Below are 25,659 nucleotides of genomic sequence, written 5' to 3'. Positions count from 1 at the left end.
ATCTTACTCAAAGCAGATATGAGCAGTTTCTGGGTTGGCAAATTTAATATTACCTCAAGATAAGACATGAAACAAAGTAAAATTGACTAGTTATGTACATTCACACAGAAAATTGCACACACATCAGGAATATAATCAAAAGAATTTATCCAGAACTTCAGCAGTATCTAAACAATCATGGCAAAGGTCTCCATCATTTGCATTAAGATAAAACACACTGCAATTAAAAGTATTTAAAACCTACTTACTTTGACCCTGGTTTATGAGTATGCCCTGCAGTGTCAAGGCCCAACAAGTGCAGAAAGAAAATAATTTTATCACTGTGAAGTTTCTTTAATAGTTCCGGATTGTTTTGTGCTGATTTTATAAAATTAGAAACTTTATTAAACACCCATGTGTCCAAATGGATAGTGCTCTCCTTTCCTGAGAAGTCTTCAAGTTCTGAGCCATACATGTCCATGAAAACATGGTCACCACTAGCACCTGCAATTACAATACAGCCAATGTTAAGTCTCATGACAACTACAGTCTAGGCCAACAATTCTCCAATGTAAGCTGTATATAATAAACAAAATCATACATGCCTAACATCATACAACTGTTTTAACAACTATTGTAAACCTACAGTCAATTTTTTTATATTGCTGTAGTACAAACAGTAATATACTTTAAAAATAAGAATTGTATCAAGTTTTAATATTTTAATTTGTTTTGCAGACATCATTATTTCATGAATTTCATTTTAGTGTTTCACAGATCATGTGGGTTTTCATGAAATGCGCTTTGGGAACACAAGAAAGTAATACATGTAACACAAGACAGCAATTTCACGTAACTGTGCAACACAACAGGAGGAAAACAATGAACTAGGTGAATTGTGCTATTCATAGAAATTATCTTTACTTCTCAGTGAGCACAAGAATTCTCAAAGCAATATTCATTGTTACTCTTTTGCTGTCTGTTCACAAATAATCTTTTTATTTTACTACACTTATTCCCACAGCATCAAACTTTACCCTAGTCAACTTTGTCTTGCTTATGACTTCATCCATCACATTTTTCTGCTTCACAGAACACAAAAATGTGAGATGGAAAAGTCAGTGATTTCATGGCAGTAAGGAAGAGAAAGCAGCAAATAACTCACAACAGAGAGAATTCTTTTAGTTTACGCATGACAGTGAATGCATCTGCAGTATGAGGACAATGTAGTCAGCTGAGACAATGCAGGAAAGCATGTACATATGTTTGTGTATTTTCAAACTTGTGTATGTGTGTATTCACTGCTCAACACAACTACACTGTCGGAAATAAAAAATGAAACACCCTCTAGGACTGTTTACAGTGACACCAGGGTATAATATACGCATACTGAGGGGTTTTACTGTTAGTGATTAATTTGTCACAGTGATCAGCTATTAGACAACACTCACTGACTGTTACTGTGCACCCTCTGTTTGGACTCTACAGGCAGTAACTCAATTAAGTTTAGAGATGAACTGTGTTTGCAAGATGCATTCTAGGGTACAACCATGCCCCACTGAAGAGTATGTATTCCTTTCAAACAGGGTCAGTTATTTGAAGAGGGTTGCATTGTGGGCCTGTGGGAAGGTGGATTAACTTATTGGAAAAATGGACACACTGTATGGTGGCGTGTCACTACTTTCAACAGTGGTCTGTGAAATGATCCTGCACCTGTAGATCAGTTTCTGGACATCCACATCACACAGATATGCGTCAAAACTGATGCATTGTGAGAGCAGCAATAGCCGACTGGACATAATCCAGGAATGAAGTCCAGGAACACATTGCACCAGCTGTGTAATCATAGACCATTGGGAACCATATACTTGCAGCAGGATTAAAATTATGTGCAATCTGGCCAAGCTACCACTGACAGCACAACACCATCAAGCATGGCTCCTCTGGTGTCATGAAAGAGTTGACTGGAGAATGGAGTGGCATGTGATGCCTTCAGTGATGGGAATAGGTTCTGTCTGTATGCAAGTGATTAAGGTACAAGTGTATGGTGTACTCCTGGTGAGCTGCATGTTACTCAGTGCATTCACCCATGACACACAAATCCCATCCCACACTTCACGGTTTGGGGGCCCAACAGTTACACAACTTGTGGTCACATTGCACAATGTGTTATCCCTGTGCTACTGGTTTTTTTCGACAGGGAGGTAATGTGCTTTGTCAGGCAGGACAATGCACATCCACAATGGTTGCTGTAACACAACATGCTCTTCATGGTATACAACAACTGCCCTAGCTAGCAATATCACTAGATGTCTTGCCACCTGAATGCATATGGGACATGATGAAGTCAGAACTTACTACTTCTCCAGAGCCTGTAAGAACCGTTGCTGGAATGCAACAAAATGCGGAAGAGGTTTGAGACAATCCATTGCAGGATGCCATTTAGCACCTTACGATAGTCTGCATGACAGAATTCATGTCTGCATTGCTGCCAGACGAGTTGACCTCGTCCTTGAGGGTACTGTGTTTTTTCCAGCAGTGTATATGGCAAGGAGTTACTTTAACACTTTCCATTATAGATTAATAGGATTTCAGAAATGAGTGCTTGCAAAATCCGGTTAAATATTGATGACAGAGCTGATTAAAATCAAGAAACTCACTACACTCAACCAATAAGTGTGTCCCAAAATTCCACAGCAAACAGCCTTCTATGACACACCATGCATTTCTTTCAATCAGACTAACTATCCAACTTTAAAACAGCAGTTATTTTATTTATCATATGATGACAAGAGAAAAAATACTAGACAAATATTTGCAATAAATATATAAATTTCCATACAAACCATGGAAAGTCATGGATGGAATAACGATGATATGAAAAGAACAAATTGGTACTCATCACAGAGGGGAGGTATTGAGTTGCACACGGGCACAATGAAAAAGACTCCTTAAATATTAAGCTTACAGAAAAAAATACTTCTTTTGAAATAGAAGAAAAGACAAGCACAGCTCATGCACATGAGCACTTTCACTGGGTGATGAAGCCTGACTGCAGTCATTTTCATTGTGCCTGCCTCGGTGTCAATGACTTCACTATGTAGTGAATAGCAAACCTATCCTTTTCATACTGTTGTATTTCTACATAGATACACACAATATCAAGTTCACAATGTGTTGATAGCCCTAAGTCCAGGTTTGAAACCCAGTCAGAAGCTTCAGTTGACAAATTCTGAAGGTCTTCCATTGTTCCTTTGAATGCTCTGAGGGAACATTCAAATGTTATATAATACGCAATTTGCTTCTCTTTGTCACAGTCACACTGATGAATGGAATTCCATCCCCATTGCTGTAGCAATATTCTAGGTCTGTCCGCATCAGTTCTGATTCGATTCATCATGCACCATTATCATTGAGGGAGTTGCTCCCAGGGAGTTTTAATTACTTGGTGATACATCAAGGGATTTTGCTCCTACCACTGACTGCTCCAAGCATCTTACATGTTGAAATGACTATTCTGTGGAATGATTCTTGGGTGCCAGCATGGTATTCCTGATCTCAATCACTGGGGCTCTGATAATGAAAATTCTGAATGTATCGGTAATTCTGGATTTTTTTTTTTTTTTTTTTATTCTTGTTCACATATTCAGTGATGACTGTGATTTTCTTGTGAATGGTGGTAGAGTATTACAAAGAATGAGTAACCAGTGTGTGTTTGAGGGAGTGATACACCCTGTGTCATGGCTCATTCCTTGACTGTGTGTTGATTATTTTAGTGTGAGCAGAGCTTAATCAGGTTGAACAGCATATTCAGTGACTGAGTATGAAATAGTTAAGGCTAATGATCTGAGGAGTGTTGTCATGACCCATGTGATTTCCATTAGCTTCTGGATTTTGTTGTTCCAAGTCTTAATTTTGGCTGTCACATGCCGGAAATGGATTTTGTATGTTGGTGTTCAGTCTATGGTCAAACTAGTTATTTTAGGATGTTGCAGTATTGCAGAGATGATCTCTAAATGTCATGATATATTTATAGTTCACTTGTTTGTTCTGTAGAGCTATTTTCCAACCCCACAGGGCAATCTTCTGTAAACATTTGCTTCAAGTGGGGACAGCTTTGGTACATATTAGGTACTACAACTGACAGGACATTAATGGGATTTTGGTGCCTCACTTTTATCTATCCCTTTATGTTGTTTTCAGGTCCATCGACAGATGCTCCTTCATCTTTCAGTTTAAGACTCACAAAGAAGTAAACAGTGGAATTGTAAAACAGTCCTATTCAGTGACAGATTCCAAAAAGGCAGCCTTTGTTTCGTTATCATCTATCCTGGCACCTGTTCCATGAATAAGGAAGCAGACACAAATTTCATTCTGTTGACTGACTTCATATATGTGCACTACTTCTTGGAATTTCTTGACAGTTCTGTGAAAAGACTTTTGCTTTGAGTTTGTAAAATGCTCCTCGCAAATACAGAAGACCTGCTAAAATGTTTAGCACCAGCTATTTTTGCCATGAGAATAACTGACAACTTTGTGGACATATTTTGCATATTTTTATTCACTGATGTCCTATGAACCAATATTCTGGGATAACTCATTACTTAGGCAAAAAGTGTTCATTGCACAAAATAAATTAATTAGTATTATTTTTGGAATTCACACTACATATTGCAGACATCTGTATTAAGTAATCTGGAATATTAACCACAGCCTCACTGTAAATTTATTCACTCATGATATTTGTTATCAATGATCTTCATGAATAATCAATCCCGCAATCGACTGAAGTGCATTTTACTGTTTGCACGAAGTTTATTGCTGAAGTTACTCTCTGTGTCTAAGTCAACCTGTGTTGTAAACAAACCTCTAACTTCTGCAGTCAGAAATAAAAAGTAATGGAGTAAAAACCCTACACACATAATAAGTGACCCTGACAATGAAGAAAAATATACAAGCATGAACAATTTATTTTGCGGACAGTTAAATATATCATCATAACAATGGAAGACACAATAAATTACACACCATCCGTGATGAAATTCAAGGAATTTGCCTTTAAATCCAAGTTTTTGAGGTCTCTCTCTTCCTGCAATGCAAAAAGGGAACACATTCCAATGTAAAGAACTGAACGCTAATACAGTGCAATATCCTTTGTTGATTAAATGAACACAAAAAACAATAGTGAACTACACACCACTATGCATCTGATCTTTCCGCTACTCCAGAGGATGATGTTAAGCCAGATTGGTAAATGTTGACTGTTCTCGTTCTGTTGCAAGTTGGCAGCCGCTACATTCTGAGAAGCCAAATGTTACGTCCTCACTGATAGTGAAAAATGGGTGGAACTCCGACTTCAGAGCATTTCTGCTCAAGCTAGAGAAGGTTCTTGATTCACTTTGTAGGAAGTACCAGAAATTAGTTACATGTGGTGACTTCAATATTAATTTTGTATATGATGGTGCAAGAAAATGAATGTTGGTAGGTCTCCTAAATTCATATGATCTGATTCAGACTGTTTTTTCCAAATAGAGAGTAGGGGAACAGTAGCACAGCCATAGACAATATTTTTACTCATTCTTCATTACTAGATGTGCATTCTGTTAGTAAAAGTATGAATGGCCTTTCAGACCATGATGCACAAATTTTAACACTAAAAGGCTTTTGTACTCAAACCGATGTCATATTTAATTACAAACTATGTAGGAAAGTTAATCCAACAGCAATAGAGAGTTTTTTAAACCTTGTCAAGGAACAAGAGTGGGAGGATGTTTATAGTGCCGGTAACATAGATGATAAAAACACTTTTCTCATGCTCTTGGAGAGTTGCTTTCCATTAGAATGTTCTAAATGGGATACTAGCAGTAACAGGCAGCCCAGGTGGCTGACCAGTGGGATAAGGATATCTTGTAGAACAAGGCAGAAATCATATCAAAATGTTAGAAGTAGTAGGAATCAAGCTACAGTAGCCCATTACAAACAGTATTGTAAGGTGCTTAAAAATGTTATTAGGAAGGCAAAGATCCTGTGGTATGCAAATAGAATAGCTGATTCAAAGGATAAAATTAAAACCATATGGTCAGTTGTGAAGGAAGTGTCAGGTCAACAGCACAAGGTCGGCGATATAAAGTAAGTTCGCAGTAAAAATATTTCTGTTAGTGATAAATCAGATATATGTACAGTGTTTAACAACCATTTTCTGAGCATTGCTGGTGAATTAAATAAAAATTCAGTTCCTACGGGAAATCATATTACTTTCTTGGCAAATGCCTTTCTGTGACTGATGCCTGAAATACTCCTCTGTGATACAGACAAGAGGGAGACTGAGTCAATAATTAAATCACTGAAGACTAAGGACTCTCATGATTATGATGGAGTGTCTAGCGGAATATTAAAGTACTGTGCCCACATGTTAGCCCTGTATTTAGCCATATTTGTAATTTTTCCTTTAGGAATGGTCAGTTTCCTGAGTGATTAAAGTACTCAGTAGTAAAGCCGCTTTATAAAAAGGGAGAAAGGGATAATGTAGATAATTTTAGACATATTTCTATGGCATCAGTGTTTGCAAAAGTTATTGAAAAGGCTGTGTATGTAAGGATAAATGATCATTTTATACAACATGATTTGCTATCAAATGTACAGTTTGGCTTTAGAAGTCGTTTAACAACTGAAAATGTTATATTCTCCTTCCTCATTGAGGTACTGGATGGGCTAAACAAAAGGTTTCAAACACTTGGCATATTGTTTTGATTTAACTAAGGCATTTAATTGTGTTTATCACAAATTATTGCTCCAGAAGCTGGACCATTACGGAATACGGGGAGCAGCTCACAATTGGTTCACTGCTTACATTAGCAACAGGCAGCAAAAGGTCATTATTCACAATGTTGATAACGGCTGTGATGTGGGGTCTGAGTGGAATACTGTCAAGTGGGGGTGGGGGGTGCCCCAGGGATCAGTGTTGGGGCCACCCCTGTTCCTTATTTATATAAATGATATGCCCTCTAATATTATGGGTAACTCTAAAATATTTATGTTTGCTAATGCTTGGTGGTAAAGGATGTTGTGTGCAACATTGGCTTGGTTTCAAATAGTGCAGTACATGACCTCAGTTCATGGCTTGTAGAAAATAAACTAACGCTAAATCACAGTAAGACTCAGTTTTTACAGTTTCTAACTCACAATTCAACAAAACCTGACATTTTAATTTCACAGAATGGCCGTATGATTAGTGAAACTGAACAGTTCAAATTTCTAGGTGTTCAAATAGCTAGTAAGCTGTTGTGGAAAGCCCACGTTCAGGATCTTGTTCAGAGACTTAATACTGCCATTTTTACTATACGAACGTTATCAGAAGTGACTGATCGTTTGACATGAAAATTAGTCTACTTTGCTTATTTTCATTTGCTTATGTCGTATGGTATTATATTTTGGGGTAACTCTTCCCAATTTAAAAGGATACTTTTGGCTCAGAAACGGGCGGTTCGGGCAATAAGTGGTGTAAGTTCACGAACCTCTTGTCGACCCCTGTTCACGAGTCTGGGTATTTTGACATTGGCATCTCTCTCTCTCTCTCTCTCTCTCCCTCCTGTCATTTCTTCATTTCTTGTTAACAATACTAGCTTATTCCCAAGAATAAGCAGCTTTCACTTGGTTAATACTCGGCAGAAATCAAACCTGCATTTGGATCAGACTTTCTTAACTCTTGTGCAAAAAGGTGTGCAGTATACTGCTGCATTGCATCCATTTTCAATAAGCTACCACTCGAATTAAAAAATCTTAGCAGTAATCAACATGCTTTCAAACTGAAACTGGAGAATTTCCTCATGGGTCACTCCTTCTATTCTGTCGAGGAGTTCCTTGAAAAATTAAGCTGATTCTTATTGTATTGTTGATTGCGTTTACTTAAACTTATGGACTAACTTTTTTTGGGTTCATAAACATTTATTTTTATCTGTTATTACTTTTATGTTGTAATTTCATGTACTGACACGTTCCATGACCTTGGAGATTTGCTCCTCAATTTGGTTGTATGGAACTTGACATGTAAATAAATAAAATAAAAATAAAGATTAGATGACACAAGTGCACTTTAAATAAATATATTGTACTTGTCCTGTAGGTGAAGAAATGCTACACTGTTGACAACTTGTGGGAGCCACGGTTAACTGTAAGCAGAGCCACAACACAGGCATGTCTCTATGTACACTGAAAGCTTACCAGTAGAGTTAGCTACCAACAGCTCAGTGCAATGTTTGGCACCAACTAGCAATGTAATTATCAGGAATCTTGAACTAGAAGATTGCGTCTTAAACACTGCCCTGGTAGTCTTCATTAATTGGCAGCCTGGAGGTTCTTCACTGGTGGTGACGTTCAAAGTGTCGCTCACGGTGCCCGCAGTTATCTTCAAGGCACCAGCTCCAACAATATCGATAGGCTACAATTCTGCAGTTCTTGTGATTTCTGCTGCATGGCGATGCCCTCAGAGGCACCGTCCGCCAACTCAACTGTTCTTCCGCACCGTGTTTGCATTTATGGGCTCTGCCGTTTATGCCCAATGAGCCACAAATTTTGTTTGCAATCATGGAAAATATTTTTGCTCACCAATAGGTTACTGATGATCATAAACACTTTACAATAGTGGTCAGCAATTTAGACCAACGGGCACCAGCACCGGTGTCAGATATTATTAAGCACCCACCAGGTCATCAAGCTTACCCCAAGCTTTAAAAACTGAATTAATTGCTCACTGCAACATATCCCCAGACCAGAGGCTCAGGCAAATGCTTTATCAAGAAATATGTGGCAACAAAACCCTTTTGGAATTTGTTGTGCGTCAATCAATCTACGATATATGACAGATGCAATATCAATTTTGGACATCATTCTGTTACACACATGGCAACAGCAGCTACCGTCACAAGTGCAAGAAGTTTTGGTAGTGAATGAAGAGCAACCAATAAGCAAGCTGCTAAAAGTGGCCAACATAGTACACGCAACATTGGAGTCTGCAGAAACAGTTGCCATGACAGCAGCAGCAAATGATGAATCAGCCAAGTCCACCCAGCTGAGCTGAACTCACTGAAAGAAATGACACAGGACTGTGGCATCATTATGTCCTTCCACTCACCAAGTGATCCCAAAGTGCTTTGACGTTTACTCAACACAGTTGAGACACTGGTCAAGCAGTTCAGGTGCAGCAGCAATGGATTGGACCTAGTAAATAGTTTTGCTTCCAATAAATACAGTTTCACAACCCTAAGATACCCATAACCTTGGGGCAACTTAGGTAATGGCTGCTGGTATTTTGGCTGACAAACTTTAAAATGCACAAAAGCATGAGTCTACCCAAACGACAATTGCAAGTAGAACAAAAAGCATGGCCAGCCATGGATCCAAAATAATCAATAAGTGGAATGTTGTCATGCGGTATATGACAACAAGCCAAAAGAACATTTGCGCCTGTAAGCAGTAAACAGATCGGCAGTCTCCACCTATGGCCACAAAGTATTGACTATTGATGTACACCTCGCCTCCCCCTTCACATGGACATTTGTAGTTGCCGACACTGCTAAACCTATATTAGGTGATAACAGCTCTTAGACTTAATTGCCACTTCACATCCATCCATAAAGCTCTGGACAGTTGTACTTACATCATGCTCCACATAGGTCTCATTAGACTGCCGCTCCAACCACTGTACAGTGGACCCCTTCTGTATTTGTGATGAGAATACCCCACCATGGAGAGTTTGCAAAACCACAGTCCCTACCGAGCAAGTCACACCACAATCTTCAGCATACACCAGGCCAATGTTGCAAGCCTCACCATGCCCGGAGACTCCTGACGAGACCTTAACTGCAGTTACCATCCTCCTTCATCTGATATCAGTCACAACGTCATCACAGCTCGCAGCTGAACCAATGCCATGGCAAGCAGTTCACACACGAGCTGGTCGGCAAATAATAAATTTTAAATTTCCTTACATTTCAGGTACTCTGCAGTGTACTGGAGAAGAGGCCGCCAATACAACCAACAACCACTCCCAATATTAACTCAACACTCTGAAGAATAATGGAGACAGTATTCCACGGACTCTTGACCACCGATGTAGTCATGAAGATTATGGGGTGTGTCGCACAACTCTTTACACAGTTCACATCAGGCTCGCTCAACTGGACTAGCATAGAAACTATCATCACATCACTGTTTACATCTATACATGGATAACACACCACACCATCCCCAAAATGCAAACACCAACACAAACTGACAGATCCTGTTTTGGAATGCCAATGGGATTGCAAACAAAATAGCTGAAATGGTTGCGTTCATAGAGTGAAAGGGTAACCGAATCACTCTAGTAAAGGAAACATTACTTACACCACACAAACAGCTAAACATCCCAGGTTATTGCATTTATCGTACCGACCGAGCGGACGGCAGGAAGGGAGAAGGGGTGGGGGGGGGGGGGGCACAGCCATCATCATACACAAAGACATAGAAAACACGAACATCAAGCTTCCTGCGCTTGAGAGACTTGAGGCCACGGCTGTCAGGGTCAAGTTCAACAGAGTCAACACTGCACTGTTACCGCTGTACAACGCTCCTAAAAACATAGTAAAACGTGATATCAGCACAGTTCTCAACATAGCACTGTGGGTAATTGCCGCTGGAGATCTAAATGCAAATCACCCAGACTGGAATTCACGACTATGTAGCTCCAACAGGAAGAAACTATACGAATATGCACTAGGCTGAAACTACATTATACTTAGGCTAGGCATTCCCACATATGTGCCTGCACAGGACCGACACAGGTCAATCATGTCATCAGACATAGCCCTCATCAAGGGCATCACATGCACACTCAACGATTTTGACTCAGACCACATGCCTGTAATACCACACACGAAACAAACACTGCAGGACACAGAATATTGAACTACTAGTGCACGAATTGGACTCTGTTCAAGAAAACGCTTGATAGTTGTATTCCAGACATCTGCTAAATTAACAACATGCAACAAATAGATGACTACTTACTACTGCAGTCCAAGAAGCGATGACTGGCGCCACTTCACATACAACATCAAAACAATACTCAATGGCCCTGCCCCAGGAAATCTTGGGCCTTATCTCAATGAGGAACTGCCTCAGGAGATACTGGCAGCATACCAAGTGCCCGTTCTATAAACTGCGCGTCAACAGATTCCAGGGTATAATATGGGATAAACTATAAACATTTCGAAATGGGCAATGGGGGCAAAAACTCTCAGGGCTAGATATTACATGTCCTGGCATATGGAAGCTAGCCAGACACTTTACCAGGGAGAAACATTACATTCCCACACTACAGGGACCAGACGGCCCAGCCTACACCGTGAAGCAGAAGGCAGTGCTTATGTTCACAACACTTGCAGCATCTTTCATGCCGTATCTGGCTCCTTCATATCTAGTATTCACACGTGAAACGGACCAGGAAGTTACATGACTTGTAGCCCAGCCCTTGCACGACAAAATCAGACACAATAGCATAAACAAAATTACTTGGGCTATCAAGCATATCAATGCTTGGAAAGCCCCTGGGCCTGATGGCATTCAAAACCGTGTCCTCCAGGAGTTAATGGACAGAGTAGTAGAATACCTAGTAGACATAACGAATGCCATCTTAAAACACCAACACTTCCCTGAATTTTGGAAGGTGGCCAAGGCCCTGATGTTCAGGAAGCCAGGGAAAGACCACATGCTCTCACAAAATTACCGACCCATCAGTATGCTGTGCTCGCTCAGCAAGATTGTTGAGAAGGTAATAAGTAAACGCATCACCAAGCACTGCATCATCAATGACACCCTAAGCACTCCGTCTTCAGGTCACAAGTGGCCCATCGGGACCATCCGACTGCCATGTAATCCTCACTGAGGATGCAGATGGGAGGGGCTATTTGGAAATAATTCATCACGTAATCAACTGTAGCATAGTAGTTACTCTTAATTTCCAGTTATCCTGGGTTGTTTACAAATGTATCTTTGTACATTGATTAAAAAACAGTAATTCTGTACTGTTAAATGCTGTGTATGTCATTTTACATGGTGTACAAAGCTTATCTACAGATCCATTGCAGTTTGAGAATATGAGAGATATTCACCAATAAAATACTAGATGGAAAAATGATTCTGCACCTTCCTCAGCAATCTAACTCTCACACAGAAAGTAATACAACACTTAGCTATAAAACTCTTTGATAATCTGCCCACTGAAATAAAATGTCTGACAGACAGTTGAAGTGTTTCCAAATGTAGAGTAAAGTAGTGTCTTCTTAGCAATTCCTTCTGCATCACAGAGGAATTTTTGAATAGAAATAATGAATAGTGTGCTTTTGGCATGTTCAGCTCAGTTGTTGATTCCATTTTATGCATAATATTTTGACGAGCCACTCAGTTGTCACACACACACACACACACACACACACACACACACACACACACACACACACACACACCAATAGTCTTTGCAATCTTTTGTTCAACCGACACATTCCATATTATTATAACATTTATCATGAATATGGTCCGTGGAATACTGAACTACTACACTATGTGATCAAAAGTATGCGGACACCTGGCAGAAAATGACTTATAAGTTCGTGGTGCCCTACATCGGTAATGCTGGAATTCAATATGGTGTTGGCCCACCCTTAGCCTTGATGACAGCTTCCATTCTCACAGGCATACATTCATTCAGGTGCTGGAAAGTTTCTTCGGGACACGTACAGCACAAAAACGTACAGGCTGACCTTGTCTGTTGACCGACAGAGACCGCCGTCAGTTGAAGAGGGCCGTAACGTGTAATAGGCAGACACCTATACAGACCATCACACAGGAATTCCAAACTGCTTCAGGATCCACTGCAATACTACGACAGTTAGGCAGGAGGTGAGAAAACTTGGATTTGACGGTTGAGCGGCTGTTCATAAGCCACAAATCACACCAGTAAACGCCAAACGACACCTCGCTTGGTGTAAGCAGTGTAAATATTGTATTATTAAACAGTGGAAAAATGTTGTGGGGTGTGACGAATCACGGTACACATTGTGGCCATTCGATGGTAGGGTGTAGGTATGGCGAATGCCCGGTGAACGTCATCTGCCATTGTGTGTAGTGCCAACAGTGAAATTCGGAGGTGGTGGTGTTATGGTGTGGTTGTGTTTTTCATGGAGGGGGCTTACATCTTTCGGTGTTTTGTGTGGAACTATCACAGCACAGGCTTACATTGATGTTTTAAGCACCTACTTGCTTCCCACTGTTGGAGAGCGATTCGGGGATGGCAATTGCATCTCTCAACACGATCGAGGACCTGTTGATAATGCACAGCCTATGACAGAGTGATTACATGACAATAACATTCCTGCAATGGACTGACCTGCACAGAGTCCTGACCTGAATCATATAGAACATCTTTGGGATTTTTTGGAACACTGATTTCGTGCCAGACCTTACCGACCAGCATCGATACCTCTCCTCAGTGCAGCACTCCGTGAAGAATGGGTTGCCACTCCCGAAGAAACTTTCCAGCTCCCGACTGAATGTATGCCTGCAAGAGTGGAAGCTGTCATCAAGGCTAAGAGGGTGGGCGAACACCACATTGCATTCCAGCATTACAGATGGAGCGCGCCACGAACTTGTAAGTTATTTTCAGCCAGGTGTCTGGATACTTTTGATCACATAGTGTATGTCTTCATTTGAGCTTTCTGGTCACATGATAGTGTTTGGTATGTTTGCAAACATACATTGTTCTATTTCAGAGTTTCGGTATACTTTCTCTGGTACACAATAGTGATTCAATATGTTGAGGTTCTAACCATCCCCCTCCACCTCCTCCCCCCTCTCCCACCCCCATTCCCGGTTTTATTTGAATAACTTTACTTTCTGTTTGCTGCAACAGTTAATGAATCTAACCTAAGCTCATTGGTCAAAATATCAGTCATTTTCTTAAAACACCATGCCGGTTGCTTAGGAGCGCTATTGATGGTGCAGAAGTGGTACCAGGTGGTCACATGACCCTCCACCACAGATGTAAGTTGTGGCAAAACACCATGCCTATTTGTTGGGGTATCAATGAGGAGTGTGTAACATGTCTGCAACAAATGGTGATCACTTGCAGCCATGTAATACGGTGTCCAAACAATGGTGATAAAAAACTTCTAACCAACAAAGATGAGTGTCATGCCCTGTCAAGACAACTGGTTTCAAACCTGGCAGGAATTGCTTCTGCCAGTGATTGCAGGTCCATCTCAATCAGTTTCGAAGAGAGCATTACAAAGGGAACTGCTTGCAACGAACATTTGGAATCTGATACCTAATGAAATGCAGAAAACTAAAAGAGATTCTAGTTGTATGTAAAATACATCAGTGGCAAGACACAGTCAATGCTTTGACTGCATGACAGCAATGGTAATGTCACTGAAGTGGAGATATTAAATATGGTTTCTGAACATCCATCACCAAAGAAGAGGAAGTAATATTCCAGATTTCAAATTACGAATGCTGCCCAACAAGAGTAACTTAAAAGTAGATATCCTCAGTGTAGCAAAGCACCTTAAATCACTTAATAAAGGCAAGTCTTCCAGTCCAGCTTACAAACCAATTAGGTTCCTCTCAGAGTATGCTGATACAACATCTCCATACTTGGCAATTATATACAACCTCTTGCTCAATGAAAGATATGTACCTAAAATCTGGAAAGTTGCACAGGTCACATCAATACTCAAAAAATGAAAGAGACGTTATCTACTGAATTACAGACCTACATTACTTATGCCAATATGCACTACGATTTTGGAACCTGTGCTTCAATATCATGAGTTACCTTGAGGACAACTTATCTATTGGCACAGTCAGCAGGGATTCGAAAATATTGTTCTTGTGAAATACAATTAGCTCTTTATTCACACAAAGTAATGGGTGCTATCAACAGGTGATCTCAAACTGCTTTCATATTGCTAGATTTCCAGAAAGCTTTATATAATATTCCTCATAAGCATCTTCTAATCAAAGTGCATACACATGAAGTATTGTCTCAGCTCTCTGACTGGATTTAGATTTCCAATTAGAAAATTGATCACAAAGTCATTGAGTAAAACAGAAGTGATATCTGGCATTCCCAAAGGAAGTTCCTTATATACATAAAAGTTTAGGAAATGATCTGAGCAGCCTTCTTAAATTATTTGCAGATGATGTTGTCATTTGCCATCTAGTAAAGTCATCATAGGATCAAAACGAATTGCAAAATGATTTAGACAAGATACCTGTATGGTACTAAAAATGGTTTTTGTCTCTCAATAATTAAAGGACTGAAGTCATCCAATGTGTACTAAAAGGAATCCATTAAATTTTGGTTACATGATAATTCACTCAAATTTAAAGCCTGACAATTCAATTAAATACCTAGGAATTATAAACAATTGAAATTGGAATGGTCACATAGAAAATGTTATACAGAAGGTGACCCAAAGACTATGTTTTATTTGGCAGAACACTTAGCTTGGTTGGTTGGTTGGTTGCTTTGGGGAGGAGGGGAACAAACAGTGAGGTCATCAGTTCCACGAGATTAGGGAAGAATGGGGAAGGGAGTTGGCCGTGGCCTTTAAAAGGAACCATCTGGCATTTGCCGGAAGCGATTTTGGGAAGTCACAGAAACCTAAATCAGGATCATCAGAACAGGATCTGAACTTTCATCCTCCCGAATGCGAGTCCACTGTGCTAAACACTGTGCCACCTTGCACGGTAGAACATTTAGAAGATGCAGCAAATCTGCTGAAGAGACTGGGAACAATACACTTGTCCATCTTCTTCTGGAGTACTGCTCTGTAGTACAGGATCTTTACCAGATAGGATTGATAGAGAACAGTGATAAAGATCAAAGAAGGGCAATTCATTTTGTGTTATTGTGAAATAAAGAGGGAGATCTTTTCATGAAATTTCAGATGTCAATATTTTTTCCTCTGGATGTTAATGTGAACACAGTTGCTGGAAGGCATGTTAATTTTCACTGTTCTGTATGAGCCATGCAAGTTCACCTTGTCTGATCATGTTCTGAAACTTCCAGCCATGATACCAATTCCAGAATGAATTTTTTGAGTGCTATTTCTTTTGCTGCCTTCACCAAACTTCTAAATACAGTCTTACAGCATTTTACGTAGTTCATTAAGTCTACATTTGCATTGCTTCTCAGTTCTTTATGTCAACTAGCAGCTACTTCATAAAACTGAGGAAGCTTCAGTTCTTTTGATAGCAACAGCTTGCTTCTAAGCTCTAGAAAGTTACAATTAGCTGGTGTAAGCACAGATAGCACTATGCATTATAGTGACTGTTTGTTATTAATACAGAGTACAGGTAAAGTTCCTAAGAGTTGCCACTCATTTGTTAATGTTTATCTTGTTTGATCCATTTTCTTTGATGTTTTGCTCTTTTATGCCATCTATGGAACACAATGAATGAAAGAATGAATTAATGTGTGAATGAATTAACAAGTGAATGATTGACGCAGTGAATACATATGAGCACAACAAACATTTATTAACAAAGACTATCTATTACGCCACTGTTATATTTATTACCTAAATGACTCAAAAATATAAACTAAGAGACTTACATAATTGGAAGATGTATCATGATAACAGATTGGGTTACCTAAATGACTCAAAAATATAAACTAAGAGACTTACATAATTGGAAGATGTATCATGATAACAGATTGGGTTTGCAAAGCAACAGCTCACGTGCATTCTGGGTAAGCACAACACATGTCTGTTCACAACACTCCTCATTTCCACAAACAAGTAGGGGAAAAAATTAAACTTTGAAATCCCAGATAACAGTGCAGAATGTCATACAATGGCGTACAGACATCTCATGTCTCAGAGCAGAGCAGGTACAATTGTATGTTGATAAAAGAAACAACTGGAAACAATAAAAATATGTTGTTGTTGTTGTGGTCTTCAGTCCTGAGACTGGTTTGATGCAGCTCTCCATGCTACTCTATCCTGTGCAATCTTCTTCATCTCCCAGTACCTACTGCAGCCTACATCTTTCTGAATCTGCTTAGTGTATTCATCTCGTGGTCTACCTCTACGATTTTTACCCTCCACACTGCCCTACAATGCTAAATTTGTGATCCCTTGATGCCTCAAAACATGTCCTACCAACTGATCCCTTCTTCTAGTCAAGTTGTGCCACAAACTTCTCTTCTCCCCAATCCTATTCAATACCTCCTCATTAGTTACGTGATCTACCCACCTTATCTTCAGCATTCTTCTGTAGCACCACATTTTGAACGCTTCTATTCTCTTCTTGTCCAAACTAGTTATCGTCCATGTTTCACTTCCATACATGGCTACACTCCATACAAATACTTTCAGAAAAGACTTCCTGACACTTAAATCTATACTCGATGTTAACAAATTTCTCTTCTTCAGAAACGATTTCCTTGCCATTGCCAGTCTACATTTTATATCCTCTCTACTTCGACCATCATCAGTTATTTTACTCCCTAAATAGCAAAATTCCTTTACTACTTTAAGTGTCTCATTTCCTAATCTAATTCCCTCAGCATCACCCGATTTAATTTGACTACATTCCATTATCCTCGTTTTGCTTTTGTTGATGTTCATCTTATAGCCTCCTTTCAAGACACTGTCCATTCCGTTCAACTGCTCTTCCAAGTCCTTTGCTGTCTCTGACAGAATTACAATGTCATCGGCGAACCTCAAAGTTTTTACTTCTTCTCCATGAATTTTAATACCTACTCTGAATTTTTCTTTTGTTTCCTTTACTGCTTGCTCAATATACAGATTGAATAACATCGGGGAGAGACTACAACCCTGTCTCACTCCTTTCCCAACCACTGCTTCCCTTTCATGCCCCTCGACTCTTATAACTGCCATCTGGTTTCTGTACAAATTGTAAATAGCCTTTCGCTCCCTGTATTTTACCCCTGCCACCTTCAGAATTTGAAAGAGAGTATTTCAATTAACATTGTCAAAGGCTTTCTCTAAGTCTACAAATGCTAGAAATGTAGGTTTGCCTTTTCTTAATCTTTCTTCTAAGATAAGTTGTAAGGTTAGTATTGCCTCACGTGTTCCAACATTTCTACGGAATCCAAACTGATCTTCCCCGAGGTCCACTTCTACCAGTTTTTCCATTCGTCTGTAAAGAATTCGCGTTAGTATTTTACAGCTGTGACTTATTAAACTGATAGTTCGGTAATTTTCACATCTGTCAACACCTGCTTTCTTTGGGATTGGAATTATTATATTCTTCTTGAAGTCTGAGGGTATTTCGCCTGTCTCATACATCTTGCTCACCATATGGTAGAGTTTTGTCATGACTGGCTCTCCCAAGGCCATCAGTAGTTCTAATGGAATGTTGTCTACTCCAGGGGCCTTGTTTCGACTCAGGTCTTTCAGTGCTCTGTCAAACTCTTCACGCAGTATCTTATCTCCCATTTCGTCTTCGTCCACATCCTCTTCCATTTCCATAATATTGTCCTCAAGTACATCGCCCTTGTATAAACCCTCTATATACTCCTTCCACCTTTCTGCCTTCCCTTCTTTGCTTAGAACTGGGTTGCCATCTGAGCTCTTGATATTCATACAAGTGGTTCTCTTCTCTCCAAAGGTCTCTTTAATTTTCCTGTAGACAGTATCTATCTTACCCCTAGTGAGACAAGCCTCTATATCCTTACATTTGTCCTCTAGCCATCCCTGCTTAGCCATTTTGCACTTCCTGTCGATCTCATTTTTGAGACGTTTGTATTCCTTTTTGCCTGCTTCATTCACTGCATTTTTATATTTTCTCCTTTCATCAATTAAATTCAATATTTCTTCTGTTACCCAAGGATTTCTATTAGCCCTCGCCTTTTTACCTACGTGATCGTCTGCTGCCTTCACTACTTCATCCCTCAGAGCTACCCATTCTTCTTCTACTGTATTTCTTTCCCCCATTCCTGTCAATTGTTCCCAACAACACAAAATGGAAACTTATATGGGTAGACATCCCACTGCATGATTTGAGATGGCAGACAGAACTGTAGCTAGCCATTGGGGGGAAACTGTACAGACATTCAAAGACTTCTTTCATTTTTGTGTATTTCAACAGATGAATAAGAAACTCAGATAGGTAATAATGCAAACAATGACATTCGTGAAGTAATGTCTATCAATCGAAATATGAAGAAAGGAAAGGCACCAGAGAGAGAGAGAGAGAGTGTGTGTGTGTGTGTGTGTGTGTGTGTGTGTGTGTGGTGTGTGTGTGTGTGTGTGTGTGCGCATACACATCTTACAAAGGCCCTTAGTCTGATAGCTTACCCCACATTCTAATTTTAAAAGTATCTGTCTGCTGCTTAAACACCTCTTGTATGTGGAGAACAGCATTCTATTTTATTTCATATTGTTATTCCATCTACAATTTTCTGCTGTGTGCTAACGGAGTGTTGGCAATTGTGATGACTGCTGTGTCCAGATGGCTTAGTCGTGAGAGTATCCGTTTAATAAGCATGAGACCCAGATTCAGATCCTGGTCCGGCACTAATTTTCAACTTTCCCTATTGATTCCAATCAATGCCCATTCACAACCAATATGTGTAACTCCTTTGTGTCAAAATGATATTTCACTCAGGTTTTAGTGCCAATCTCATGGCAGTAACAATGTTTAACACTTTATAGTCTGTACATCAGTCTCTCCCACATGTGTGTTTATGAATGTATTACTTTCTGCAACTCACAATTATTTTCACTGATGTCTCTGTAACAGCACGATTTAGTCACAGTTTTAAACCATCACTTTAATTAATTCCTTTCAAACCAAGTGATCTATATGTTTCGTCATCCCTGCATACTTCACACATGGAACACCTGAACGATGCCTAAGAATATGCAAATTGTCAAAAATTTTTGTGCAACATCATATTAATAACATTGCGTAACCCAGGAAATAAATTTATAGAAAATATGGATACTAAACAAGTCAAACTCCCCTGCAAAGAGTCTAGAATCGCAAGGATGTGTACTCTGTGGGGTTACATGGTTTTTGAACTGTACTTCACGTGTAATCTGTCACAATGATGCGTATATATCAACTTTAGCTCATAAATAATTTCCAGTAAGTGTTCTTGAACTTAATTCTTTTCATGGTCATGCTATGTAGTGCCATGGAGTTATACTATTAGACTTCTTTGCCTTTTTGCGATGTGCAGGTGCTGGAAGAGAGCTCCAATTCTTCCAAGCTACTTAATGACGTAAACAGTTCTGTGACATCTCTTCTGTATTTTACGTGCAATGTTTTTCTTGTACAGCTTCAATTACAATAACAGGTGAACAGATCTCTTACTTCATAGTTAATGACAGATTACAACATGTATGTGTACTCCTTTGACATTAGCAATCGAGAGAGTGACAGTTTTTATAACAATTCTTCAATTGTTTATGATTGTTTGCATTCTTCTTTGTGTCCTTTTGCTCCCTGACCTCCAAGGCACTGCCAAGTCATCAGGTCCGAAGAATAAGTGCTCCTCCACAACTGGCAGAGCAGTTTACTCTTCATCACCCCTTGCTGATATTTGTGGGTGACATGACATATCCTTCATTTGCACATAAATATAATGAGAGTGCACACAGTGGGATGTTCTACACTTAACAACTACCTAAACTACATTTTCACTTCTCATGAACATGTTTTGTCAGCCAAAGAGGATAAAAGTGCAACATGTTATTGCTAAGAATCCCATGTCACACCACAGATCCCGCCCTCCCCCACCGCCCTGCTCCCCCAACTCAGACAAAAGATGTTGTGTAACTCAACATACTTAATTACAACACCTCATAATGACAAAATATTCTTTAAATAATAATAGGTTTATTTTTATTTCTATTATCATGATATTCTGCACTTAATCTTTTAAAATATAATCCACTTATATTTTTGATGAATATCTACGCATGTTCAGTCGAACATTCCTTTTTTCCATCACATCCTATATTCCAGTAAATAACATTAGTATTTTATTGCTCTCTTTGTACAGGATTTCCATGTACATTGTTCCCATTTTGTAGCAAAGAATAGGAGAAACAGTAGGTCTGTTTATTCAGACTACATGCAGTGTGATCAGAAAGTAATGGGAAATTTCATTTTTCTTGAAGAATCTTTGTTTATTCATCAACAGCAACTTTGTCCCCCTTCAAAGTAATTCCCATCAGACATAATACACTTGTGCCAGCACCTTTTCCAAACTTGGAAGCACTTCTGGAACTTGCTTTTCATTATGGTGTTCAACTGCTTCAGTGATTCTGTTTTTATCTCATCACTGGAGGCAACAAGGCGTCCTTTCATGGTTCTATTCAGCCTCAGGAATAGAAAGAAGGTGCAGGGCCCATGTTTGGAGAATACAGTGGCTGAGGCAACATAACAGTTTTGTTTTTTGCCAAAAAATCAGAAATGCATTGAGATGTGAGTGGGAGCATTATCATGACGCAATTTCCATGAGTGGTTTAGCCACAAGTCTAGTCTTTTCTTTGGATTGTTTCACGCAAATGGTGCACAACTTATAGGTAGTACTCCTTATCTACCATACAACCATAAGGCAGGAACACATGATACACTATCCCACTGTAATCAAAGAAAACAGTTAGAAGAACCTTCACCTCTCATCCATCTTCTTGAATTTTTTTCGGTCTTACCTCTTCAGTTTCCATTGGGACACCTTGACCTTGCCTCTGATGGCATACTCATATATCAATGTTTTATCAGCAGTTACAACCTTTTTTAGAAGTTTTGGACTGTTGTTGAGTTCATTCAGTAATTCCTGAATGATGTCTATGCAATGTTGTTTTTCATCAAAATTCAGCAATTTTGGTACAAACTCTGGAGCTGTCATTGTCTTCAACATCTTCTCGACCCTTTTTGAGTCATTTATACCACTCGTAAACTCTTGTCTTACTCATGGTAGATTCACCACAAGCCACAGTCAACATTTCAAATGCGGTGCTGCATTTTATTCCATTTTTCAAGCAAAGTTTAATGCAAATTATTTGAGCCTCTTTTTCAAAACTAAAACTGACCACACACTAACATGTGTAACCTTTTCAACTGTCAACAGTAAACTAAACATCCAAAACAGCTGAAAATGCAAAAATACATCACGAAATGTGTACCAATAAGATACAAAATTTGAAAATCGTTTTCACCTCTTATCTTTGTTCCTCACATGTATCTGTCCTTTTTTGGTTTTACATCATTAATCATAAGAGTGTTAGGTTTCACAAATTTATTGAGGTAGAAAAGAGAGAGATTTGTTTCACCTGTACTGTAAGGAGTTACATGTTGACATTTTAAACTACACCTTCTTTACATCTTCAGAGCTCAGATTTGTGGTAAGTCAACCCACGTGGAAATGTGAATACACAGAATCATCAGTGCCCATGTACATCTATTATACTTCAGCTGATTTGGAGAACACTTTGATCGTGTGGCTAAGCATCACTGTACAGCTTCATACTTCTGAAGGAGCTGCACTCACACTCTCTCTATGGAGATATAATGTGTAAATTTTTTAATTTCTTCAGTGTGAGTGTTCCTCAACTCACCCCTCTACATAAAAGAAACTGTACAGGTCACTCCTCCTATGGATTCACCAGGCCAAGGCATAGGCCATCCCTTCCATGGATTTGCCTACTTTTTAATCTCCAATACCTACCCAAAATCAAGCACATCCCATTTTAAACTTTTAACAGTATACACAGTCTCTGACTCCTATTCTTTACACATTTGAGTGATGAAGTTTCTCCATAATATATTGACACTACCCAGTTATTCCAAATGTGTGCTTTGTAAGGGGTCCGTAGGCCCTTACTATAAGTTTGCACTCGGCACAGGTCGACAGGGCAAACAATCGATAGTGTGTCGGGTTGCGAGAGCGAGTGTAGAGTTTAGTTAGTTCCCAGGTTGCAGTAATACGAGGCTGACCGACAAAGGGAGTGGCCATCGCCGCGGTTTAACCCCTTTGTGTAAGAATAATACGGGAAAGTGAAGACGTACAATTACGAGAGTGATCAGTGATATTTCTGTGCCGATATTTTTGGTTTCGCGTCTACCGCACCGGCATCATTTGGATTGCAGTGTTGGATTGCAGTGATTGAATTTGCGTGTGACAATAATGAATAGCGAGGAAGCCTGTGCTGAGATTAGCCGCAATTAATTATGTATGACGAAGGCAGTGGCTGTCTCCTTTTTCTTATGTTTTTGAGACGAATATAGGTCTTGATTAGTGAAGCTGTGTTGTTGTTCTCCTTGTTACCAGACATTTCATTATTACAGCATTTGAGGAGGACAAAATGGAATGTAACAACTCTGTGGCAGTCAAATCCGATTGTCAGCCTCATTAGGTACACGGTCACATTAATTAATATTTGTTTGGGCTGCTATTCAGATCCCGATCGAGCGGGATACATAAATCGGACTTGTTACAGCTTCCTAACTTTTTTTCTACAACTCTGACCTATTCTCCTTGCAGTGTTATAAATTACTTATGCATAAATACCATTTGTTAATTACTGATCTCCCAGGATCTATTCATGACTACTAAATTACATGATTTATCTTTCTCTATTACCACTGCAGTCACATTCTGCCCACACTAGAAAAAAGGTCCTGCAAGAGGTCAGTTTAATGATAAAATAATATATGCTTCACTTCTTGAGAAGCATACTGGCACTATACATTGAAACGTCTTCTCAAGTCCTACTGAGAATAAATTTAAGTTTGCTCTTACACTGTATTTACTCTTCTCCATAATTATAATGTATGACACAGCTACTTAATATCTTGTTAATTCATCACTTTCAGGTTAAAACAGTTAATATATTAATAACTATTCCCCTTTTTTATTGCATTGACTGAAATCATCTACATACTAGCACTCTTTCTTCTGAGGTAACTTGAGTCTCCTATATCTATTTGCTGCTAATCTGTTACTCAGTTCATTAATGCTTTTTCTCCATAGATAATTACATGGTCAAATATGGCCATCAGACAATTTTCTTTCTATTATGTTCTCAATTTTCTTTCTGGAGTGCTGCTTTGCCTTACTTATATGTTACTCCATCATGCCTACAGGGAATAGTTCCTGTTACCACGCTTCCCCCATTTTTGCGACAGGGCTAACATGTGCATTACTACCAAATATATTGTTTGGTGTCAGTAAACTTGTCTTGTGATCTTACATGTGTTACTGCCCCATGCTATTCCACCTTAGGGGGCTGTAATTACCACAATGTGGTCTGTGTAAAAGGAACACTCCTATGTAGTCAATGTCAGCTGCAGGTCTCTCCTTATGTAATCATTCCTGACTCTATCTCTCCTAGTTTTTCATAGAGCTGACCTAAGGAACTTCATTTCATATGCTTGTATTTGACTCTCTTCTCTCTTATTTATGACAATGGCCTCTAGACTATACATCATGATTCGCAGGGGCAAGTTTTATACATGGTCTGTTTGGCTCTTAGAGGGACTTCCTTGTTCCAGATTAGATTTTGTACTTGGCGGAAGACACTAGATCCTTTTGTTATTCTGTTTAAGACTTCTAGTTAGGAACTTCCATCGCGTGATATGATGCTACCCAGATAATTGAAGCTTTTCACACATTCACCCTTCTCCCCCTCCAGTATGATGTTACAAGGTGTGGGTCTCCTACTCATCTTCATTGCCACTGTCTTGTTCCTATTGACAGTTAACTTGATTTTTTTAAATTTTGTGTTCCAGTAAACTAGTCTCCTCTGAACCCCCATTTCCGTCTCTCCCCACATGGCGATGTCATCAACAAAAACAACAGCATTGAGATCTTCATTTTCTTCTTCCTTGATTTCTTTCATGATTTTGTCCATAAGTATATTGAAGAGTATAGGGAAGAGCAAACTGCCTTGCTGAACACCTCTCTTTGTCTTAAATGATTTCAATCTTCCACCTCTGACTTGTACACTGCTCTCACAACCTTCGTACAGCATATGGACGTTTTTAATTAATGAATCAGGAATATTATGTTTTCTCAAGCATTCCCATATTTTATCCCTTGGCAGATTGTCACATGCTTTCCCAAATCCACAAATACTACTATCAGTCCTTTCCTTTTTCCCAATACTTCAAATGGTTCAAATGGCTCTGAGCACTATGGGACTTAACATCTATGGTCATCAGTCCCCTAGAACTTAGAACTACTAAAACCTAACTAACCTAAGGACATCACACAACACCCAGTCATCACGAGGCAGAGAAAATCTCTGACCCCGCCGGTAGTCGAACCTGGGAACCCGGGCGTGGGAAGCGAGAACACTACCGCATGACCACGAGCTGTGGACTCCCAATACTTCTCCATTAACTGACAGAGGGATAAAATGAGATCTATTGTTCCCCTATTACTTCTGAACCCATGCTGTTGTTCCTCTAATTGGGGTTCTACAATTTTCTGGAATCTTTTTTCTATGACCTTTCCATTATCTAAAGGCAGTGTGATAACAGTGTGATTCCTCGACAGTCGGTGCATATCTTTCTACTACTTTTATAAACAATGGTATTATAATTTCTCTTTTCCATTCATATGACACTTTGCTTTCTTTCCATATCATCCCCAGC

At 39.3% G+C, this 25,659-nt stretch overlaps 1 protein-coding gene across 4 annotated transcripts in view; it reads right to left on the bottom strand.

Moving 5' to 3' along the window:
* The window catches only part of LOC124798136 (GPI ethanolamine phosphate transferase 1), a 260,616-nt gene that overhangs the window by 158,704 nt on the left and 76,253 nt on the right, over positions 1-25,659 (bottom strand). For all 4 annotated transcript variants that reach the window (XR_007016923.1, XM_047261405.1, XM_047261406.1 and 1 more), the window contains exon 4: positions 249-483. Coding sequence is in view for 3 of the 4 variants with exons in the window: in XM_047261405.1 (XP_047117361.1) it covers positions 249-483 (235 nt within the window). In the remaining variant the exon portion in view is untranslated. The remainder of the gene's footprint in view (positions 1-248; positions 484-25,659) is intronic.

Source organism: Schistocerca piceifrons, chromosome 5 (genome assembly GCF_021461385.2).
Source record: "Schistocerca piceifrons isolate TAMUIC-IGC-003096 chromosome 5, iqSchPice1.1, whole genome shotgun sequence".
NCBI classification, from domain to species: Eukaryota; Metazoa; Arthropoda; class Insecta; order Orthoptera; family Acrididae; genus Schistocerca; species Schistocerca piceifrons.
The sequence above is the reverse complement of the archived record's forward strand: the minus strand, read 5'-3'. Positions and strand labels throughout refer to the sequence as shown.